The sequence below is a fragment of the Helianthus annuus genome, chromosome 10 (genome assembly GCF_002127325.2).
Source record: "Helianthus annuus cultivar XRQ/B chromosome 10, HanXRQr2.0-SUNRISE, whole genome shotgun sequence".
Lineage (NCBI taxonomy): Eukaryota > Viridiplantae > Streptophyta > Magnoliopsida > Asterales > Asteraceae > Helianthus > Helianthus annuus.
The window spans coordinates 144,348,516-144,364,606 of NC_035442.2; the positions used below are offsets into that span (position 1 = coordinate 144,348,516).

The 16,091-nt window shown below is 37.6% G+C and overlaps 1 protein-coding gene and 1 pseudogene across 2 annotated transcripts; one reads left to right on the forward strand and one right to left on the reverse strand.

Moving 5' to 3' along the window:
- Positions 1-528: 528 nt before the first annotated feature.
- Positions 529-9,867, forward strand: LOC110885876 (increased DNA methylation 1). Of its 2 annotated transcripts, none has more exons than XM_022133596.2 (9): positions 529-802; positions 2,584-4,848; positions 5,723-5,843; positions 6,389-6,474; positions 6,577-6,821; positions 7,234-7,320; positions 7,560-7,659; positions 8,477-8,666; positions 9,366-9,867. In XM_022133596.2, the coding sequence occupies exons 2-9, from the start codon at positions 2,668-2,670 to the stop codon at positions 9,506-9,508; spliced, it is 3,153 nt and encodes a 1,050-aa protein (XP_021989288.1). In that variant the 5' UTR covers positions 529-802; positions 2,584-2,667; the 3' UTR covers positions 9,509-9,867. The 2 variants fall into 2 exon arrangements, with proteins under 2 accessions (XP_021989288.1, XP_021989289.1); XM_022133597.2 differs by lacking the exon at positions 529-802 and adding an exon at positions 1,574-1,705.
- Positions 9,868-11,189: 1,322 nt separating this feature from the next.
- On the reverse strand, positions 11,190-15,244 carry LOC110885877 (annotated as a pseudogene).
- Between the last annotated feature and the right edge of the window lie 847 nt (positions 15,245-16,091).

The window sequence follows — 16,091 nt, forward strand, 5'->3', positions numbered from 1 at the left end:
TTCAGCATGTGGCTTAGAGGTCTACAAATCGTTTTTTTAACCGGTTAATTTTTGTGTGAGAAAAAAGTTTTTAACCGGTTTTTCACGATGAGAACCCAAACCGGTATAACCGGTTTGTGCCAAAAAATCAGTTTTTAACCAGTTTTAATCAAGATCCCTAACCTGTATACTAACCGGCGGTTCGGTTCGGGTTGGAACCGGTTTAAAAAATCGGTTAGGGTCCTAAAACCAGTTTTATGCACACCTCTAATGTGGCTAGGCTGTTTTAAGTGTTTAGCCGATGAGTAGGATATGTTTTTAGTATTTTAGCTGACTGCTAAAAGGTTTTTACTGTATTTAGCCGACGACTTGAAAGTTTAGCTCGCACTTTTCTTAGCCGGTAACTAACTTAACTAATTTAAAAACCTCTTAGCTAAGAGAGCGTATATTAAAACTTTGTTATCAAACTTGTCTATTTTCATTCAAACTATGGCTTTTAACTTGATGATTCCCTACAATATAAAGTGAAAAATACAAAATTCAAGAAAAATGTAAATCCATCCGTTCATACGTAAGCATAAACAAAGGTGAATAATGCCATCTGTTATGCTACAGAGCTGCACCACTGTTCTTCTTCGGGCTCACCAAAGCCCAATCCTTCAACCATTTCATCATCATCAACAACACTCGTCACATGTTTCATACGCTTGCACCACACATCTAACGTAACGCTTCAAAACCACCTCAATTTCACCTTTTTATTCCCTTTTCCCCATTCTTCAAACCCTAGTTTCTGATTTCCACCCCAATTTGCACCCTACAGGTTCGTTTTTTCTTCAATTTCAGCTCAATTTCACTCTACAGTTGTAATTCATGCGCATTTTGATGTTTGTGATTAGGTTTTGTGAGCGATTTGTGTGTATCTGAAGAATGTTGGATGATTTCGTAGGGTTTTTTGCGTTTATATGTTGAATTTTGGGAATTATTTGTAAGATTTAGCCTCGGTTTGTTTGATTTTGATTTTTTGTTGAATTTGTTAATCGGATTCTATTTGTGGAAGGATAGATAGTTTATTTGTGACGTAGATTGATTGGATATGGATCTGTTTGTGTTTACCCTAGATTGATTTGTAGTTTATGAATTGGTCAACGAAGACAGAATTATCTAGGTTTTGGCTATGTTGTAGGTTAAGTGCTTCACCTTTTTAGGTTAAATTTTTAGTTGTGTGTGGCATTTGACCGGTTTCTTGTTGTTTTAATGCGTGGTTTATATACGGCGTTTTGAGACTGCAGAAACATATAGTCATTTCATGTGTAATAACTAATATATAAGTTAACTTTACCTTGTAAATCTTTCCCTTTTGGAACAATGTAGCTGGATGGTAGACTGTATATACGCTCTGATAGTTTCTAATGTGGAATGATTAATTGGGAATTGGAAGAAACTGGCTAGGTTTGTAAAGGAGATGCTCTTACCATATGTTGATAAATTGACCCGTTACTCGTGTTTCGTGTATGGATTACTCTTTCCTTTTATTGTGGTTTGCGTAATGGTTACTTAAATGTGCGTGATATGAAGCCGCTCAGGCTTTTAACGTACAGATGATTGTTTGGCAATAGAAACACTATAGGGAAAGTGATAAATTCAAGCCAATTCAAGAAAGTTATTACCACGAGCATTAGTTCGTTTGGTGAGGGAAAGTTGATGATGTTAGAAAAGATTAATGGTGTGTTTCTCAAGGTTCTCTTGTATTTGATTGGTCAAGTTCTTCGTTACTTGTATCTAGACCAATTTGAGTTTGGCTTTATTTATCTCTCTGTCATACAAGTTGACGCTAGTTGGTATTGTTGTGGGTTTATTTTGTTGGTAAAGTGGCGTTATGAGACCTGGATTTCATACCTTATGAAATAGCCGGTAAATGCACATTCAATTTGGAAGAAAACACCCAAGAACAATAATCGAATTAGATATACCCGCTATTTTAGGCAACACTATCTAATTATTCCCTCACCCGGTCCGGAATAACCTTCCTTTGTGGGATAATTGGATATTTACATATCTTGTGTACCTTATGCAACCTGATTTTTTTATATATGTTACAGAAAACATTTGGGAGTTACTGTAAATTGATTTATTAAGCATTTCTAAAAGAAATTTGCAGAGATAAATAGCATCATTCACGCGGAGGTTATAAGTGTATTCCTTGTATCTAGAAAATTGTATATTAAATTAATATACATCTGTTTACAAAATTGAGTGGCTCGTATCTAAATTAACGCCTTAAGAACTAAGGGGTGCGCAGATTGATTATTGTTCTTCAATCAATGAAGCAGACAAACACATGCTTCATAATATAATCGAAAATATGGTTTATATTGGTGTACACACTAGATAGTAGATCTTGTTACTTGTTATCTGATCTGTTATTATATGTATTGACTATTGAGGATGTTGTAGAAGCGATTGTCAGTTATATTTTGTACTAACCAATGCATTATGCTTTCATAATATATATTGTCATCTATTCGTATTCTATGTATGATTGTAACATTACTTGTTATCTCACATTCAACTTCTTTAATTTATGATATTGAATTATTGCAGACGGCATGATAAAGAGGTATTTATTTTCGCAAGAGGGAAACTGAGTATTTTTATTGAATAAGGGATACAGAAAAGACGTGTAAAATGAAGGGGAACTGCAACAAGTCGTTAAAAATGTTATTCAGGCTAGGTATCGAAGATTTGCATGATGATGAATTCGAGGGTTCAAAGGAAGAAGATTCCATTTTTAGAGAAGTGTTCTTCGGACATGAAAACGATAAAACTAGCAAAAAGTGTCTTGTAACTGGAGCAATTAATTTCGAAAACGAAAATAAAAAACCTAAAGATGTTTCATTCGGTTGCAACAGTGACAATTCGGTCATGACAAGTAGAACAGCAGATTCCCAGAACATGAAAGAATCCGAAGAGTTTACTATATCAGCAAGAAACGACGCCGATGTTGAAGTCAAAAGAAGGAAGGTGTTACCTGAAGAACAAGTGTTACAAGTCAACGCTAAACCTTATTTAGAAAAAGTCATTAATACTTCACTCCCGTTAAAAGAAACCGATTCTTGTTTGTTCCAACCCACTACAATGGTAACATGTCGGTTAGTTGAATCATCTGGTCAAGGTTTTAAATCCAGTTGTTATCTGCTTAAAGGAACTGTCGGTGAAGTGTCCGACAAGGATGGTTCGAAATCCCGATTATCAAGCTCTGACACAAACGATCAAAAAGCAACCGACGCCAGTGCTGCAACTGCAATTGCATCACCCGTTTCTCAGGAGAGCCACGTCAGCAAGCTTTTAGTCGTCCGGCCCGAACCAAGCGATCCAATTCAAGGTTGCAAACGAAAATGGAAAGATTCTTCATTTGTGGAACTTGATGAAGATGAACTTTTAGCACCACCTGAAGATTCAAGTTCAACTACCGACATTAAATCGTTATTACGGTTTCATATCCATCGGCTACTTCGGGAGGCAAAATGGGTTATTGGAAGGCGAAACCGAACCACTCATTGTAAAGGACATGGAGAATTTGTGTTCAAATCTCCATCCGGAAGGCCGATTCGGGAATTTTACCGAGCGTGGAATATGTGTGGGCAGAAACTAGTTGCAGATGCAAATTACGTTATCAGTGATAGTAACGGCATACAGTGGACCAGTTTGACCGAGTTCCAGTCTGATTTTTCGGATACGTTAATGGAGATCGAAGAACAGCTTAGAGTTCTGGAACCTGCAACTGCGTTAGCTCATTGGTGGTATTTACTCGATCCGTTTGCGAAAGTGGTGTATATTGATAAAAGTTTGCGGTACTTGAAAGAAGGGAAACCGGTTAAAACAAAGAGAAGCGTGGTGGACGGTTTTTATTTTAGTGATGATACTGTTTTACCTTCAAAAAATGAAGTTACCATTGATAACCAAATTACAAATAATCTTTATTCATCAACCGGAGCGTCTGAAATTGTGTTTCCGCATGAAGACGGTGTGATTCAACCCAAAGAACACAAGAAATCAAAGAAGTTGTCAGAGATGAAATTAAGTTCTTATGGCATGCAAGAGATCAGTGAGAGTAACAGGAGTTGTATAAAATCATCTTTTTGCTCTTCTGACGATCAACATGAAAAGAAGCAATCCGGGGTCAAGAAGTCAACCCACCATCGTAAACATGGAAAAGAGAAAAAAGGAAATTGTCACGTTGACGATGACGATCTTTTACTTTCCGCCATATTAAAAAACCGTTCTACTAACAAATCATCACGTTTCAAGACAAAATCTCGTGTCTCAAAACCTACAAGGAGGTCCAAGTCCAACAAGGGTCCAAAAGGAAGTTGCAGGTTGCGTCCACGAAGTTTGACTTTGACCAAAGGTGGTCAACATCAGACGGAAGGAAGGTGGTCTGGACTCAGTGTACGAACAGTATTATCCTGGTTAATAGATTTTGGCGTAATTAAAGTTAACGAAGTGATCCAGTACCGAAATCCAAGAGACGATTTAGTGGTAAAAGACGGTTTAGTTACCCGAGACGGTATCTTGTGTCAATGTTGTGAGAAGATTCTTTCTGTTTCTGAGTTTAAAACTCATGCCGGTTTCAGCTTAAAAGGCCCGTGTTTAAATCTTTTTATGGAGTCTGGAAAATCGTTCACTTTGTGCCAGCTGGAAGCTTGGTCAGCCGAATACAAGGTTAGGAGAGGTGCTACACGCACTATTGAGGTTGAGGATATCGATGAACATGACGACAGTTGCGGTTTGTGTGGTGATGGTGGTGAGTTGATATGCTGTGATAACTGCCCATCAACCTTTCATCTCAAATGCTTGTGTGTTGAGGTTTGTTTTACACTTTTACTTTCATAATCTCTTTAACCATCTTCTCTACCCATTATTTTATTATTTTTCCAGCACATTTTTGGGTATTTATACTTTCTCAAGAATTTATAGGGTTTTAAGTGCTCAAAGAAAACTACTTATTTTAGTTGTTTATGTCCATATCCCTGTGAATATTAGTATAATTTGACTGATTATTTTTATTTTTCTTCGACGATCTTCTCTACCCATTGTTTTAGAGTAAAATGCCATTTTCGTCCCTGAGGTTTGGCCTGTTTTGCGACTAACGTTCAAAGGTTTGTTTTTCCGCATCTGGATCCAAAAGGTTTGAAATCTTGCCATTTTCATCCAGCTTGTTAATTCCATCCATTTTTCTCCATTAAGTCAGGGGTATTTCCGTCTTTTTTGTTAACTTAAACTCTTAAAGGGCAATTTGGTTATTTTCACTTTATGTCAAAAGACCGAATACCCATGAAAAAGACTGAATTGCTCTTTAAATTAATAAAAAAGACGGAAATACTCTTGACTTAACAGAGAAAAATGGATGGAGTTAACGAGCTGGATGAAAATGGCAAGATTTCAAACTTTTTGGATCCAGATGCGAAAAAACAAACCTTTGTACGAAAGTCGCAAAACTGGCCAAACCTCAGCGACGGAAATGGCATTTTACTCCATTATTTTATTATTCGCCCAACACTTTTTCAGGTAATTGTAGTTTCTTAAGAACTTTTAGGGTTCTATGTGGTAAAAAAAAAGCTACTGTTTTAGTTGTTTGGATCCGTAGCCTTGGGAATATTAGTATAATTTAACTGATTGTTTTTATTTTCCTGTTATTTTAATTTATCTGCATCTCGTTTTTGTGTCTTGCTTTTATCAGGAGCTACCAGAAGGCAATTGGTATTGTTCAAAGTGCTCTTGCTGGATTTGTGGGAATGTGGTCGATGACACCGAGGCTTCAAACTTGGCTGCATTGAAATGCGTGCAATGTGAACACAAATGTAGATTTCTGCACTCATCAACCAGGATATTAGATATTATTATTATGGAAAATGTCATACAGTAGCAAAATATGCTTTTGGTGGTGGTCCGTTTTTATGATTATAACTTTTTCGGCCCGCTTTTGTAGTTACAACTTTATCGGTCCGTTTACACTTTTTACCAGTTTTTTAAAGTCCAGCTTTGTTAATTAGGGAGTAAAAAAATGTAAAAAGAAATAACTAGACGGAAAATTATTGCATTGTATGATAGTCTAAAGCCTGATTTTAGTCCCTATAAATTGCACACAGCTTTAGAAGTGTGCAATTAATGAAGGGTAGAATAGGAAACTTGACAAACAAATTTGGAAGTGCAAATTTTTAGGACAAACTAAAATAGAAAGGTGGTCTTTGTTAAGTGTACCGAAACGGATTGAGAAGTTATATTTACCACAACGGAGCATTGCAAAAGTTTATTGCTATTTTATGACATTTGTTCATGTTATTAATATTATTATTATTACTACTACTATGATTATTATTATCATGAATGGTTTGCTTGTAAATAGATCATGAGGAATGTGTGAGAGAGAAAGGAACGGGAAGAGAGTTAGTGTCGTCTGCTACATGGTTCTGTGGGGAAAGCTGTGAGGAGGTAACTTAAACTTACATTTTTACCAAACTTGAATACGGAAATGTGAATAAAGAATTGCAATATTGGATGTTATTAATTAATTTGAATCCAAACTATTTGTAGATTCACTCGGGGCTTCATTCCCAGATCGGGATTATGAATCCCGTATCTGATGGTTTCTCGTGTACACTTCTGAAATGCATTCATGGAGACCTAAAAGTTCATTCTGCACAGCGTTTGGTTGCTCTGAAAGCCGAATGCAATCTGAAACTAGCTGTTGCTCTTACAATCATGGAAGAATGTTTTCTGCCCATGGTGGATCCAAGAACCGGCATTGATATGATACCCCATGTCTTGTATAATTGGGGGTGAGCGTTTTCTTCATCTTGAAATTCTGTTTCCATTTTTTTTTCTATTTTCAGGCGGTTGACGTTAAAAGTAGATCTTTATTTCACCTTTCCCATTTCATGAATTATTCTGAGGTGGCAAGCTGGGTCAGTTGTACTGATAAACACAATTTTATCCATTTAAAAAGAATTTGATTGATAACTAATGCTTTAGCGACTACAAACGGTAATAATAATCTAAAGTTTTGAGTATGTGCTTTAGGAGGTTGTATGCATTTAAAGTTCCCTTTTTAGTTTAAACTTCGTAATTTCGTATGACCCTTTTAGATTAAAATATCCCAAATTGACCTAATCTTAAATAAGTGGGTCGAAATTGCCATCATATACTAAAAATATAACTATCGGGGGACTATTTGTTTGATTTCGTTTTCAGATCCGAATTCGCACGTCTCAACTATGAGGGGTTCTATACTATAATCTTGGAGAAAGATGATGTGATACTATGTGTGGCATCTGTAAGGTACGTTGTGATATACAAGCTTACTCTCGTAGTTTATCTTATTTACAGGCTCTGTTCCCATTCACTTGTTAAACTGGATGAATAAGTTTGTGTAGGAGATATAAAAACATAAGTTAGTGATACTTAGATGTTTATAAATGTCTTGTTGAATGATTAGTAATCTTTAATTTGCTGCATGTGTTGTAGACATTTATTTGCTTTAATATTGATTGGTATGATATGTTTAAATTCACATGCAGGATTCATGGAGCAAATGTTGCTGAGATGCCGCTGATTGCAACGTGTAGCAGATATCGCCGCCAGGGAATGTGTCGGCGTCTCATGAATAGTATTGAAGAGGTAAGTTTTTAATAAAGAACTAGTGGGTTACCACCTGCGCTCTGCAGCAGGTTCGAAACGTAGATAAAAATAAGCATATCGCGAGAGTTAAAGTTGTTTGATGTTTTGGTTAAGGGGCTAAACATGTCCTCATTAAAGTTGAGGGGCTAAAGTTGTTTATAATTAAAGTTGAGGGGCTAAAGTTGTTTATAATTAAAGTTGAGGGGCTAAAGTTGTTTATAATTAAAGTTGAGGGGCTAAAGTTGTTTGATGTAGTTAAGGGGATAAATATGTCGTCATTAAAGGTTAGGGGTTAAAGTTGTGTATTATTAAAGTTGAGAGGCTAAAGTTGTTTATTATTAAAGTTGAGAGGCTAAAGTTGTTTGATGTATATAAGGGGCTAAACATGGCATTATTAAAGGTGAGGGGCTAAAGTTGTTTGATGTGGTTAAGGGGCTAAACATGTCCTTATTAAAGTTAAGGGGCTAAAGTTGTTTATTATTAAAGCTAAGGGGCTAGAGTTTTAGTTAAAGGGCTAAATATGTCATTACCAAAGTTGAGGGGCCAAAGTTTTTTTGATGTGACAAAATAGCATTTTCATAGTATATATAATATATTTTAAAAAGTAGCAACGCATTATTTTATGGTTGTATATTTACGCGTTCTCGAGCCGGGGGTCTCACTGGAAGCAGCATCTCTATTCCTACAGGGTAGAGGTAAAGCTGTCTGCGTCTACCCTCCTCAGACCCTACCTTAGCTTTGCTATTGGTGGGATGTACCGAGTATGATGATGATGATGATAATATTTACGCGTTCTGTTTGTGTCTTGATTTTTTAGATATTAAAGTCCTTAAAGGTAGAGAAGCTGGTGGTATCTGCGATCCCGAGCTTGGTTGACACATGGACCAAAGGGTTCGGGTTCACACACTTGGAAGCCGATGAGAAGAAGACCCTGACCAAAACCAACCTCATGGTCTTCCCAGGAACCGTGTGGCTCACGAAACCCATGTATCAGGGTGCACTCCAAAGTACACGCCTTTTCTTTTTCTTAGAACTTTAGCGCGTTTACCTAGATAGGTGTTGATTCGAGTTATACTTACATTTAATTGGCCAAGTGAGTAAACTTGATTAATTTGGAGCGTGTCAAACGGGTTGAAAGTGAACCAAAGTTGTTTAATAAAGTTTTAAATGTTTAAGAGACTCTAAATTACTTGATGAGCAAAGTACACGGATAGTCCTATGGTTTTCCAAAATTTTGGGCTTGGTCCCTAGTTTTCCAAAAGTACACGGATGGTCCCTGTGGTTTGCACTTTGTAACGCATTTAGTCCCCAGCCAACAAATATAAAGGTTTTAGGGGGTCCAAGTTAGGGACTAAATGCGTTACAAAGTGTAAAACACCGGGACCATCCGTGTGCTTTTGGAAAGCTAGGGACCAAATCCAAATTTTTGGAAAATCACAGGGACTATGCGTGTACTTAACTCTACTTTATTAAGCATATACTTTTAAGAATATAATTTTTGTAATCATATTAATACGTTAATTATTTTATTATAATTAAAAAAAAGGGCTAAAGCTGTTTTGAGGTCAACCCAACCTGACTTTTTAATCCCAAATAAAATTTTTACCCGTTCTGACACGACCCTTTTTGCAACATCTACTTTTTGTTGATAAACTTTACTTGTTACACATCCAACAAAGCTCTCTTTTCTTTTCAATTGTGAACAGGTTCTCCAACCGAAGATGTAGTTTTACATGAAGATGGAGACCATGACTTGATGCTCTCACGCGAAGAGCCGTCAAAAGCTGAAGGAAGCTCATTTGATACGGGTTTTGAAGTAAACCCGATCATAACCGGAAACATTCAATGACCGGGCAGCCCGAAAAGTTGGGCCGGGTACAAAAAGTGAGCAATAAAAGTTGTACATTTGAAGAGTTGAGAAGTTTTGCAGTTTAAATATTGGCATTTGTGATGAAAAAAGCATAACAATGGAAAGCTGAAGTTGAAGTTGCATCTGTTGTGTAGGCAGGCAGGCAGGCATTTGTTGTTTGTTATATGTGGGGAAAAGGAATGTGTGGTATGTTGTAAAAGGAATATGCAAAACTACATGAGGGATGTGTTAGATGAATTCTGTTGTACATAACTTGCTTTACTTCCTTGTCCCCCAAGACATGCAGCAACCTTTTTTATTGCAAAATCCTTGTTTAATGTTTTCCTTTTGTAGGACCATACCGGTGTTGTTTTGAAATGATGTTTTAAAGGCTTCTTGGAAAACACATTGTTTTGAATTCATGTTTCTTCTAAGATTTATTTAAGTAATCTCTTTTAAAATCTCTTCTTGGTGAACACAAGATGAGTTGGACATATGGTATAAACTAACTTAAAGAAATAAATCCATCCCTTCTGAGGGTTATCGAGGGGTGGTCCGTGTTAGCATGGAGTAAGTATATGCAGCAGAGGGTTTGGAATAACATAGTCAACGTGTTGTCTAAAATGGAGATTGAAGGGACCAACTGAACTGACCAAGTTTCCACAGATGATCAGAGGAGTGGTGGGCAATGGGGAAGACATCAAATTCTGGGTGGGCAGCAAAACAAGTGCCTTTCCCGAACCTACTCAGTTTAGGAAGCAATAAATTATATATGGTTAAAGGAGTCAAGTGACAGGCAGAATAATGGAAGGGGTGATGGAAGCGCCATCCATCCTTGGCAGAGGAATGGGAGCAATATAGAAGGCTAATGCGTTGGGTGAGACGACAGGGTAACAAAGACTCTTGGTTGTGGGTGGGTGATTCTTTAGGTAACTTTAGTAGGCTCCGTTAAAAAGTAATCTGGGCCATTTGTACGTATGTGATGGATTGGTGCAAGTGGGTGCCAAGTGACGTGTTTTTGCATGGAGGGTGGAAATGAATTGGCTTCCTACTTTGGAGGGCTTAAAGCAAAGGAAACATTCAAGTTGCTTCACAAGATGCACGTTATTGTGAGGCAGAACAAGAATCAGCGGATCACATTTTTACAGGTTGCAAAGTGGCTACTGTGGTGTGGCAGTTCATCGGTAGGTGGTGTCAGGTCCCACAGATGTATGCTTTTTCTTTACATTTGTACACATATTGTTCCATTTTATTCTAGATCATCTCTCACTGCTCAACGTTCTCACTCGCAGATTTATCTTAGATGCATCCCGTGTTCACTGATCCCAAGTCAAATGGTTTATCTTCCAAAATTTCTCATGTGCGTGTTTCTTATGTATGGATGTGATACACACATACCGGCTATGGTTGTTATATAATAACCCAAATTCAGATCTTTAGTCTGCGTTATTTTGCAACAATATTTCTTGTTCATCTTATCCATGACTTACAACATGCTTTACATTCATCACTTGACATGGTGTGTGTAGGTGTGTTCATTTATTTATTTTTATTTTTTATTTTTGGTGTTTCATTTGAGCTTCTGCAGTTATGTTATGGACTACCCATATTGATATATGCAGGTATGAACCTTTAGGGTACATGCATAGGTAAGAGTACCTTCTCCGTGCCAATGGTCCAATATAAAATAAACGAAACTGTGATCATTTACATGTGGAGTGGAAAGGTTGCATCATAGTGAATTTGTTACACAAACGAAGCAGCTTGAGACCAATTGTAAATCTTTCAAGGCGAAACCTGCTAATATAACAAATATAATAATCATATAAATCATGTTAACGGTTATCTGGATCCTCAGCAACTACATTCTTCTTTTCATCCACAGCTAAAGTCTCACTCATAGACTCACTACTTTCTTTAACTAAGTCAGCATTGACCACTGTTGTTATATCCGGATGATTTTCACCTGATTTCTTTAGTTTATTCACACGGTGGCGATTTGTTGGTGAAGATTTCATATTAGGAATGCTGATATCTGAAGAATTTTCGCCTGATTTCGTTTGTTTATTCACGTGATGGTGGTTTGTTGGTGAAGATTTTGCATCAGGGGTGTTGGTACCTGAAGAATTTTCGCCTTTATACAGCGTGTGGTGATGTGTCATTAATGATCTCATATTCGGGCTATTGGTACACGTAGAGCTTTCGTCCACATTCCTTGGTTTATTCAGCGCGTGACAGTGTGGACAATAGTAAGTAAATACAAGAAAATCCTCTTTCCTTGCAAGCCCTATATAAATTTCAATAACATATTTTTAGTAAATGCAGATTGCATAAAAAGGTAGCAAACCAAGCTTTTCTGTTGACCATGACCCGTTAACGGTAAGCTCACGGGACCGTCAAATAAGTCAAATGCAACTAACCTATGAGATTAAGTCAAATGCAACTTGCGATGAGCTGGATTTGCACTTCAGACCTTTGCTAAGGGAACTCGGGCTACAAGCGCTTACCATTAGGGTTGTAAATGAACTGAACGTTCAGCGAACAATTTGTGAACCGTTCGACGGGAAGTTCGTTTGTGTTCGTTATTGTAATAAATGAACGAACAAGAAATTCCATTTGTTTAGTTAAATGAACAAACATGAACAGAGGCTGCGTTCGTTCGTTTATGTTCGTGAACGTTTGGTAACGTGTTCGTTTCTGTTCGATAGCTCTTTAGTGATTTCAATTTTTATATTTTATTTAAATACTTCAAAATTCTGACAAATTAAATATTTAATAAGTATCAGTGGAGTATATATTTTGTTCGTTAACATTTGTTTGTGCCCATTTATGACATTAGTTTGCGTTCGTTTGTGTTCATGAACGTTCGTTACCTAAAATTAACAAACAAACACGGACACGAATATGTTCATTCCTTAACAAACGAACACGAACAGAAAATCTCGTTCGGTAAGTGTTCATGAACAGTCCGTGAACACATATATTTCCTTTGGTCAACATGTCACCTGCCTTGTCAATATTTTGACCTGCTAACCGGGCCAGAACACCTCAAATCAGAATTTTCAAAAGTTAGTTACCTTGGATTAAACATTTTAAACTTTGTTGGCTTTTTCTGGCCTGGTTAAAGTTGACCAAGATTATTAACTTTGTGGCAAACATAAGTGAATTACGGTCAAACAAACCACTAACCATTATGCATATGGCAATTTCCACATATAAGTGCATAAGATTGAGTAGGATCCTCTCCAACAAGCAATGCAGCAAGTCGAGCCATCCAACCAGCATCGTGTGGACTCATAGCCACACGACTCTGATGATCAACAACAAGCTCACCAGCCATCGAGAACTCCGAAACCTCACTTCCCGCATACTGAAACCCCCCATCTTGAACTCCCGTACTTCCGGGAGATCTAGCCTCTGATGGGGCCCGTCTTCTTAGACCACCAGATTGCATAAACTCAACATCACCGCTTTTGCCTGTATCATGTTGATTAAGATGTGACTCGTCTACATACCAATGTAGTCCTGAATCTGCACCCAATTTGGATGCTAGAACTGATGCAGCAGCCGCCTTTGCAGCTGGGTCCGGATCGTATTTCTGAAAAATTAAGGATTTTGCAATAGCACGATACGAACCGCATTTGGGGATAAGAATAGAGGTTGAAGTGGTACCTGAATAAGTTGCTGGGTGTTGTAATAGTTAGTCCGATCTTTAAGTTCATCGATTTTTGCTTGCCTTTCGTCCCGAAGCCTTTCTAAACTTCTTTGATCCCTGCGTTCACCTGCATACACTAATTCATTAATTGGTTGTTTTGCCATCAGTAGTATAACTAACCGCATTTGGTTAAATCAGTTTTCGAAAAGAGAAGATAGCTATATACTTATGGAGGGAACTTACACATTCCTGTGAGGCTATGAATTCCAGAGTACAAAACCCATGCTAATACAGGCAATACAAAGATAGGCAAAACTCGAAGTGCCCTCAATTTCCATTCCAACATCACCGTTCGTGTCGTCGTCACAGCATATCCAATCGCGAAAACCTGAAACGAATCCTACAATACGTAATGTTCTCATCTAGTTCTACCCATTTCGATTACAACACTGAATAAAAGGTTCAACTGGAGGAAGAGAAGATACAATTAGATGATGATATTATTACCTCAAGAAGAACAAAAGATACAATGAGATTCCTAGCAGTTTTCCTCCATCTGGTAGATCTTTTCTTCATTCTAGCAAGAATAGTAGTCTCTTCTTTAGATATATATCGCAATCTCTTCTCGAAGTCATCATCGTATAACCTAAACAATCCCTTCCAAAACCGAGAAAATATACTCGTCTTCCCCTTTCTCGCAGAATGATCATTCGTCTCGTCAACACCTTCCTTCGCATCTTTCTCCTCCGCCATTTGTTCTACAAGGTTTTTGCACGGAATCAATCATCTATTCAGGCCTAAAAACCTATCATGATCTAAAATGAGAATCAAACACTTAATTTGTTCAAATTCAAAAACCCTACATACCTAATATCGTACAACAGTGAATGCGAAATCTGCCTCTGATACAGAAGATGAATTACAAAATAGTTTTGGATTGATTAATCAGGCCTAGAAACCGATCATGATCATAAAATCAAACAGCAAGGATGCGAAATCTGCCTCTGAAACAGAAGATGAATAACAATCACAAAATAGTTAACAGGCCTAAAGCCCGATCATGATCATAGAATTAAACCCTATGCAACTAATATCGTACATCAGTTAATGCGAAATTGTACTCTGAAACGGATGAATTCAGATTGTTTCATAAACAATCACGAAATAGTATTGCATAGATTAACAGCCTAAAAACCGATCATGATCATAGAATGAGAATCAAACAGATAATCGTTACAAATTTTAGGGGTGCAAACGAGCCGAGCCGAGCCGAGCCCGAACTCGACCAGGCTCGAGCTCGATTAACTTCTGAGAGAGCTCGGGCTCGAGCTCGGCTCGATTCGAGCTTTTCTTTCAAAGCTCGAGCTCGGCTCGTTTGTATTTTCTCAAGCTCGAGCTCGGCTCGGGCTCGGCTCATTTATTATCTATTAATTAATATATTAAATAAAAATAATATAAATAATAGACTTTTTAGGCTCGCGAGCTTGATAAGTGAAGCTCGGGCTCGTGCTCGTTTACTAAATAAGCTTATTTTTAGGTTCGACGTCGGCTTGTAAACAAGTTTAAATAAACTCGGCTCGACTTGGCTCGTTTACACTAAGGCTCGGTAAGGCTCGACGAGCCTAACGAGCTTCACATGCGAGGCTCGAGCTCGGGATCGATAAACAAATGAGCTTTGTTTTAGGCTCAAGCTCGGCTCGGGCTCGATAATGCTTGGCTCGCTTCGAGCTTTTTCTCGGGCCGATCTAGAGTAGCTCGCGAGCTGCTCGGCTCGTTTGCACCCCTAACAAACTTTAAAAACCTACATGAAATTAAGAGCACGAAGCCTGTTACTACCTGATATCGTACAACAGCGAATGCGAATCTTCCTCTGAAACAGAAGATGAGTTCAGATTGTTTTGGAAACAATCACGAAATAGTATTAAATAGATTAATCAGGCCTAAAAACTGATGATGATCATAGAATGAGAATGAGAATCAAACAGAGATAATCGTTTCAAATTTCGAAAACCTACATGAAATAAGAGCTCGTACCTGATATCGTGAATGCGAAATCGGCCTCTGAAACAGAAGATGAATTCAGATTGTTTCAAAAACAATCACGAAATAGTATTCCATAGATTAACAGCCTAAAAATCGATCATGATCATAGAATGAGAATAAAGCAGATAATCGTTACAAATTTCGGAAACTCTACGTGAAATTACGAGCGTACCTGACATCTGATTACGAAATCGGCCTCTGAAACAGAAGATGAATTCAAATTTGTGTCAGAAATTGGCCTAAAAACGGATGATGATAGAATGAGAATGAAACAGGTGATTTGTTCGAATTCGAAAACCCTAGCTAGGTGAAATTGAGAGCGTACCTGATAACATGCACTAGTGAATGAGAAATGTGAAATAGGATTTGGAGAGATTGCTTGCAACAAAAATCAAGCGAGGAAATGTGAGAAGCATGGAATAGTGGGGATTGAATCCATTATCATTGTGGTGGTGAAGGAATCCTTTGCAGAAGAAGTTGGAGAAGAAGGAAACATGCCATTTAATTTTCATGAAACTATATTATATTATATATTATTAACAAGTTTAATTATTAATTAAAAATCGTTATGTTCTATCCATAGGAGAGATACTAGCCCATAAAGAATTCACCTCTTAAAATATCACCACATGTTTTAGGCCCAATGAACTTGGGTGATAACTAACAGAACTCCATAACTAAGTTTTCCTCAAGTGGGAGTCATCCATGGTGGACGACTTTCTAGGAAGTTCCTACTCCTCAAGCAAACAAAATCAAATCCGTAAGCTCCTTGTTGGTAAAACGGACTATGTTAGTATGAGACGCCAGGTGTTACAGATGGTAATGGATTGTTTGCATTGGTGGGGCAAACCTCATTAGAGACAATGAGTCCTAGAGGGTGTTTAA

Excerpts from the sequence above, each read along its gene's own strand:
- LOC110885876 (XM_022133596.2), top strand. The coding sequence starts at position 2,668 with ATGAAGGGGAACTGCAACAAGTCGTTAAAAATGTTATTCAGGCTAGGT. Across the intron at positions 6,822-7,233 it reads CATGTCTTGTATAATTGGGG|ATCCGAATTCGCACGTCTCA; the intron begins GTGAGCGTTTTC and ends TTTCGTTTTCAG. Across the intron at positions 7,660-8,476 it reads TCATGAATAGTATTGAAGAG|ATATTAAAGTCCTTAAAGGT; the intron begins GTAAGTTTTTAA and ends TTGATTTTTTAG.